Consider the following 8,190-nt stretch of genomic DNA (forward strand, 5'->3'; position numbering starts at 1 on the left):
ACCCAAAAAAGTTCTCTGGAAGTGACCTGGGAGGCAATCATGGGAACGGAGCAAAGTGTATTTATGGCTAAGCTGCCTGACATAGACACGCAATAATCTTCTTTTGGTATACTCAAAGAAAAGAGATGATGGCATTGGCAAGAAATGAAGTGTGCAGGGAGGGCTCAAACACGTGGCACTTTAGGTAGGGAGCAGCCACCACCTCCTCTTCCCACTAAGACTACCCTGAAAGCCAATTATGTGACTGACTTCCTAATGGGACAAACCGTGCCACCATGTCATTCAACATTCTCTCAAGCTCCATCTTCTCCCTACAAAATCATTTCTCTTCTTTGTCTGCTTAATACAACTCCTCCTTCAAAGTCTGGTCCAGCCATCAGCTCCTCTAGGACGCTCCTACGCTGGGTCAAAGGTGGCCCTCTATACTCCCTCACACCTGCCCAGTGTACCTGTCAGCAAATACACTTCACAGATCCTCTGGAGCAAGCTGGGAGCGCATGATGCTTTGCACACAGTACATACATAAGCCTACTCCTACAGGACAAGCCAAAATGACCAGTGAGGCTTTAAAAACACTAGTGTACACCTTTGATCCCAGCATTCAGGAGGCAGAGGTAGGCAGATCTCTGTGCTTGAAGCCAGCCTGGTCTACAAAGCAAGTTTCATAACAGCCAGGGCTACACAGAGAAACCTGGTCTCAAAAAAAAAAAAAAAAACCACCACCAAAAAATAAATAAAATAAAATAATAAAAACACTGACTTGAGCGCCCTCACCTGGCCCACCTACACATAGAGGATGGCCCAGGAGCACAGTAGAGAGTGTAAGAACACAGGCCATAAGCCAAGGAAACAGAATAGACAGAGCCCCAGCCAACGAGAAAGCACTATGAAAGCAAAGAACAGTATGTTACAATATCCAGTCGGGACTTAAAATTTCATATACTGTTTTTTTAAAACATAGAACACTTTTTTTTAAATACTAAAAAGCTAAAAGGAGAAGGAAAGATGTCATAGGAAGATAAACAAATAAATAAATAATCAGAAAACCCCAAGTGACAAAATTAGGAGTCTGAAAAGGTGTGAAAATGCTCTGGAATCCAGGATTCTCCCAAGGCAAAGCCCAATTTTTTTGTAATTAAATATTCTAAAACCATAGACTTTGTTATTGTGGGGTGGGAGGGAGAACCTCACAAAGCCAGTGATATATGCTTGCAATCCCAGTATCCAGGAGGCTGAGGCAGAAGTACTGCCAATCTGAGGTCAGCCCAGACTTGGTCCCCTATCCTATAAGGAATTATTTCCTAATTCATTTGCTAACTCACAGCTTGCTAGCTGTGAATTATTAAAAGGGTTATATTTATTTTTTCATTGTGGTAAAATAGAAAATAAAATCTATGATTTGAGTCCTTTTTAACCGCACAGTTCTGAGACATGAGGACATTCACAGTGTTGGCAAGCAGCCCAGCACCACCTCCCGACCTCCTGTCCTCCTGACAAACCTCACCCGGTGGCCAAGCCCTTCGCCAGCAGCCCTGGCACCACTACCCCACTGTCTTGATGACTCTGACCACTCTATATAGCCAACCTCTGTAAGCAGACTCATAGAATGTCTGTCACAAAAGGCCTAACTGTATCTTCAAAAGAGAAACACCAAAATAACAGTACATACCACCCAAAGAACAACAGAATGTGACTATGCACACATTTTTGAAATTCTTCCCTGGGTAGAATAAATTAGTTTTGTTTTGACACAGTCAGTGTCTAGCCATCTAACCTAGGCTAACTGTCTAGCCCACTACACGGCGAAAGCTGGCCTTGAACTTGTGGTGACCCTCCCTCAAACCTCCGTAGTGCTAGTGTTCAAGCATGTGCCACACCCCTCTTGTTCAAACTTTTAAAGATTAAAATTCAGAAACCTACCTGTGTAGAACTCCACATTGAAAATACTTATTATTATAATCACCAATGACAGCAGCAGGAGGTAGAAGATTACATGGGAACTACACAAGTCATTGAAAGAATCTGAAACACAAGAGAAAGGAATTAGTGAGGCCTACTCAGTCCTAGAGTTGTGTCGCACACTGCAATACAAGAGTTCAAACCACAACCAGTGCGTTCAACTTTGTGTGTACAGATGTCTGTGGGAATGTATGTGGACCTGTGGACACAGCACAGGACAGGAGGGCACCGGGTCCCTTGGAGCTGGAGTTCCAGGCATTTGTGGAACACCTGGTTTCTTCCGTGAGTGTGGGGATCCAACCCTGGCCCCCAGGATTCACAGCAAGCACCCTTAACCACTGAGCCGTCTCAGCTGACTCCACAAGTGCAGCTTTAACTCTAAAGGCCGGCCTGTTTCTCTCTTGAAGAGTTTATTTGTGCACTGCTTACAATAGGACATCAACCCAAAAGCCCCCAAGTGAGTTACTGAGACTTTGTTCTGGGTACTGGAGAACAGTATGAGAACTTCTTTAAAAAACACAGATGTTAGTAACAGAGAACACACAGACATATGCAAACATTTCATCACGTGAAAGCTGCCACAGCAACATACCAAGTCTCTTTTCAAAATGTAAACAGTATTTTTAAACTCTACTTAGTAAATGCAATTAGTGCCTACAGCTAAAGTCAAAGTTACTTGGAAATGGTATAATTTAAAAGTCATCTACAGGGCTGGTCTAAATAACAAAAACCAACGATGTCCTCGTGAAAAACCAAAACATGGCATTTCAGAGCAACTCAACAACCATCATGCTTCCAAGTTTAAACTATGTAGTTTACTATCTAAAAATACGAACAAAAGAAAGAGACATGGGACATGTTTGCTGAACAGACTCACTTAATGAAAGCAATTATTTTTCAAAGTAGAATTCAAAGACCAAAATTAATTGCAGTTTTCCTAAGCCTCCACAGTTAATCAGCTGCCGTCTCTGCACTGGCTCATGGGCTAATTTCACCAGTCCTGTATGACTTGGCAGAGACAGACACACATCAACAAAAGCATTACTCTATCAATTAGCAGCAATACTTCCAAAGGCCAAACAATGCAAGATTCTAACTCTGTGATAACTGGCATGTTCTTATAAAAGAAAAATAAAGGAAGATATTGTTGAAAAAAAAATCTCCCACAGTAATTCGTTTTTTTTAATCTTAGGGAATACTTTCAAGATTTCAAAACCTAGTTTAACAATATTTATGTTTTTTAATTTTTTTTTTTTTCAAGGCAGGGTTTCTCTACGTAACAGCTCTGGATATCCTGGAACTCACTCTGTGGACCAGGCTGGCCTCAAACTCATTGACATCTGCCTGCCTCTGCCTCCTGAGTGCTGAGATTCAAGGTATGTACCACCACCGCCCTGCTTAAATTTTTTTGAAAATTATCTATTATGTCATACTATGGAAAAACAAATTTCAAGACAGAGACTTCAGTCACTTACTAGCTGGATGTTAAACAGATTATTTCAACCTGAACCTTAGTGTTCTATTTACAAAGCACACACAACACCTCACTATGTGGCACTATAGGAAAGAGGTAATATACTTAGGGCCTGGCATAGAGTAATGGCTACAACTGACAGAAGCCAATAGTGACATTTCAATGAACTCACTGAAGGTTTTAAATTATTTTTGTGGGGGTGTGCTTGCTCATGCGTGCACACGTGAAAGTCTCTTCCTCTGCTGCTCTCCAGCTTACGTTTTGACCTAAGGTCTCTTACTGAACCCAGAGCTCACCAGCTGGCTGGCTGACCAACGAGCCCCAGCACAATGCTGAGGTTATGATGCATGTCACACACCTGGCTTTATGTACGTGCTGAGGATCTAAACTCAGATCCTCACACTTCAGCAGCAAGCACTTCACCCCCTCAGCCACCCTTCAGCTCCTGAACGTCATCATGCTATTTTCCACCCGAAGATTCCAACAAACATTTCATCCTGCTTCCATCTTTTCTTCCTCGTTGGACTTTCCTAATTCTTCCCTGTCACTCTCTATTTTTGGCCTCTCTTATCTTTGTTGGTCACAATGTAAGAATGAAGTATTCTTTAAATATTTATATAGTTTTTGCTTCGTCACTTATTGCTTTTTGAAATAGTTACTCCATATGTATCCCAGGCTGGCCTGGAACTCCAGCACCTCCTGCTACAGCCTCCTAAGAGTTGGGCTATAAGAATGTGCCACTAACAGGGTAGTGGTGGCACGTACCTTTAATCCCAGCACTCGGAAGCAGAGGCAGGCTGATCTCTGTGAGTTCGAGGCCAGCCTGTACTACAGAGTGAGTTCCAGGACAGCCAGGTCTGTTACACGAGAAACCTTGTCTCAAGGGGAAAAAAAAAGGGCCACTAACCAGCTAGTTTAGACAATTTTCTTTTTTCAAGAATATAGGTCACAGTTTCTATCTACAATTTTAAATAGATGACAGGGACAGTACTCTTTCTTTAAAAGATAAAAATCAATACATTTGTCCAAAAGGAAAGACAAAAAAAAAAAAAAAAAAGGAAATGGGGCTAGAGAGATGGCTCAGCAGTTAAGAGCACTTGCTGCTCTTCCAAAAGACCTGTGTTCAGCTCTCAGAACCCACATGGTGGCTCACAACCCTCTGCAACTCTAGCTTCAGGAGATCCATAGGCATCAGGCATGCATGTGATAAACATACATACATACAGGTGAAATATTTACACACGTTTAAAAAAAAACATATTTTGTTAAAGGAAAAGACAAAAGGGTAAGTCTTTATTGGTGTGGTGTCTTTTTCTTTTCTCACTGTATGTCCCAGACTGGCCCTGAACGCAGATTGTCCTGCCTCTGCCTCCCAAGTGACACTGGGCCTGCAGGTGTACACTACCATACCTAGCTACTTCTGTAGCCTTCTAATGACCTTTTCATTCTGTCATCATACAAAATCTCTGGCACACTTCCTGATTTTTATATAACAAAATGGAAGTTTATGTCATGCAGGGAGTGCCTTTACCTTATCTCAAAGTGAATGTTTTAATGTGTCAATTTATAGACAGTAATTGGAAATTGCCACTTACCTGACAGCCACTGTATAGGATGGAATAAATCGACGCTGCTGAAGATTATAAAGGCTGTGGTACAGACAGGTAGAAGCAACACTGCCAAATGATGCTTGTAACTATCCTCCAACCCAAAACCTAAAATTGAACAGAACTCCTCAATCATGAAGTCAGTCACATGAACTTAACTCTGCAAATCCTGCCTTTGCATAGAGGATACTAACGTTAACCACTACTATTTATACCCAAATCATAGTCCATGCAGTTACAGAAAAACCCAATGGCTGCCACTATCTCTAATGTCACATACCACTACAGAACCTCGCACTGTCAGGGAAACTGATGCTGGCATTGGGTCCAGAGTCAAGTGTAACATCAAGTGTATTTAAGGTGCGTGTGTGTGTGTGTGTGTGTGTGTGTGTGTGTGTGTGTGTGTGTGTATGTGTGTTGTGTTAGTGTGTGTGCACGGAAAGAGAAGAAAAATGGGAATACATTCTACAGGATTTAGTGTGACTAGTGATACAGGTGGTTAACAAACTGACCTAAATATCTTATTTTTAGCCTGGGATAGATTACAGGACATCCAGGTAGAAACACTATTCAAAAAAGATTCTTTACTTCTATTCTCTTTATGCCCACACATAGAATCGATGCATGGGGCAGTCTTAAACCAAGAATATATAATAAGCTCAGCGTCTGCTGAGGCCACACCACATTCTTGTAGCACAGGGCACCCATTCCCATTTCGTAACCCTTAGGATCAAGGCATTATGCAGCAGTTCGAATCACTAACATTCTGCGCTACATCTTTCCTAACGTGTCCAAATTTCCATGCGACTCATCCCACCCGTGCTGACCAACTTCCACTTCGGACTCCAGACCAACACCCCAACTGCCACTGAAGACACCCCCACACCCTTGCACCCAATCCCCCAGGTGGTCAGGTCCCTGCGCGCTATTCCTAAACCGCCGGAAAACAGGCCACTTCCAGCCAAGCGCACCGCACGGCCAGAGCCTGCCCGCCCAGCCACAAGGAGGCAGTGAGTGTCACCGCGCGCTAACTCACGCGCCAAAGGATGTCCCGCGCCCCGCCGACGCAGGGCCCACTCGCAGCCGTGGCCATGGAGATGGCGGCCCCTGCTCTCAAGCGTGCCGGGGACGGAGTGCACGCCCGCCACCACTGTTCAAAGGCAGGAAAGCCCCGGGAGGACCCAGCTGGGGCTGCCCGAAACACCGCCTGCGCAGAGCCCTGCACAGCCGCCAGGCCATCTCCCTGCGGCTTCTTCTGAACAGGCTCGGCCGGCCAGAACTGCCTCATAGCCACATGCCTCCAGGGGGGTTGTGACTCAGGGAACCAACGTCTGGAGCCCAAAACGTCTTTCCGAAGCAGGGTCCATCGGGGCGCCAAAAGCAAAGGGCGGCGGTGCTGCATGCTGGGAACTGTAGTCTCGACGATCCCAGTGAACCAAAAGGGGGTGGAGGAGCGTTGCACTCTGGAACTTGGAGTTCAAAAGTACAGGCTCGAGATGCAACGTGAAGCATGCTGGGAATTGTAGTCCTTTTTTCTTTCTTTCTTTTTTTTTTTTTTAAATACTTATTTATTTTTTATGTATACAGTGTTCTGCCTGAATACCAGAAGAGGACACCAGATCTCATTATAGATGGTTGTGAGTCACCATGTGGTTGCTGGAAATTGAACTCAGGAACTCTAGAAAAGCAGCCAGTATTTTTAACCTCTGAGCCATCTCTCCAGCCTACCTGCCTTCTTTCTTACCTTTCCTTCTTCTTTCCTTCCCTTTATTTCTTTCCCTTTCTTTCCTTCCTTTTCTTTTTCTTTCTTTCCCTCCCTCCTTCCCTTCCTTTTTTCTTTTTCTTTTCTTTAAATGAAGCTGTACTAGCCCCTGGGAGTGAGTAAGGATATTATAAATTAAGAAATAACTGAAAATGTGGTTGTTTTCACTTTTTTTTCAAAATGCCACCCTTCTAAAAAGTGAAATCAAAGGATACTGCAGCCTCCTTCTTAATACTCAGTAATTCATTGAAATCTTTTTTTAATGACTTTTATTGCTAAGAAAGGTGAATTTTGCTTTTAGCTCCAGCTGTAACACTTGTTAAGTGCAATACCTTGATCCTCTCTGAGCTTCTATTTCAAGTGTAAAATAAGGATAAAAACACACAACATCCTGTTGATGGGGTGGAAGATGTAAATACTATGCTAAAAGAAGATAAGCATTGAAGGCAGGGTGTGGCTGAGTCAGCAGAAGCTTTCCTAAGGTGCACCAAGTCCGAGGTGTGGATCTGCAGCACACCCCAAAACATGGTACGGTGGCACATACCTGTAATCCCAGCACTCAGGAAACTGAGGCAGGAGCATATAAAATTCAAATTCATCCTTCGATAGTGAGCTTGAGACTAGTCTGGAACACGTGAAGCAGCTGCTCCCAAAAGGAGGAAAGATGACCATGGACAGCAGTGTGCTTGCTATGCAAGCATCAAGATGTAAATTCAGTCCCCAGACCCAGGGGAAAAAGCTGAGCACAGGTGGGAATTTATAATCCCAGTGCCTGGCAGGTGGAGATGGGGAGAGAAGCAAGGTGGAGATGCACACACACACAGAGCTTCTCACTAACTCGAGTTCCCCTTTCCCTTCTCTGGTTGCTTCTGGCCTCAGTTGAAAGCCCCGGGTGAGCACTGTGAACACATTTTTGTACTCACTTGCATGCCCTGCCAGCATTCCATACCCTAGAAAGGCAGGGAAGTCCGTAGACACGGTGTCTTGCTGACTCTGAGGAAACTCATAGGCTCCTGAGAGACCCTGAGAGGACACAAGGCTGCTCTGAACTGTTTGGCTTTTTGGCTTATTTAAGATTCTATTACATCCCAAAATTACATTAATATCAACCACACCTGAAGCACTGCAAGAAAAACGGGCTATATCTCGTTGATCCAATCTCTGCCAAGAAGAAACAAACCTTTTTCTGAACCAGTCATGGAGAAAAACTTTTAAAGAATCAACTTACAATAAGTCAGAAAAATATTTAAGAGAGAGAGCGTCTGTTTGGATGCATGGTTTCAGATGTCTTGGTCTATGGCCAGCTGACGCCATGCTTTTAGGCTTGGTGAAACAGAGCATTGTGGGAGTGAAGAGAGCATGTAGTGGGCAGAAAGCTGCTCACCTCA

At 43.8% G+C, this 8,190-nt stretch overlaps 1 protein-coding gene across 1 annotated transcript in view; it reads right to left on the reverse strand.

The window, feature by feature from the left end:
- The window catches only part of Ndc1 (NDC1 transmembrane nucleoporin), a 55,264-nt gene extending 48,897 nt beyond the window's left edge, over positions 1-6,367 (reverse strand). Inside the window, 4 exon segments of the mRNA XM_052717165.1 lie at positions 1,921-2,022; positions 5,029-5,112; positions 5,115-5,148; positions 6,077-6,367. Of these exon segments, the coding sequence (XP_052573125.1) occupies positions 1,921-2,022; positions 5,029-5,112; positions 5,115-5,148; positions 6,077-6,328 (472 nt within the window). The 5' untranslated portion in view covers positions 6,329-6,367.
- Between the last annotated feature and the right edge of the window lie 1,823 nt (positions 6,368-8,190).

Source organism: Peromyscus californicus, unplaced genomic scaffold (genome assembly GCF_007827085.1).
Source record: "Peromyscus californicus insignis strain IS unplaced genomic scaffold, ASM782708v3 Scaffold_5__1_contigs__length_169319896, whole genome shotgun sequence".
Taxonomy (NCBI): Eukaryota; Metazoa; Chordata; class Mammalia; order Rodentia; family Cricetidae; genus Peromyscus; species Peromyscus californicus.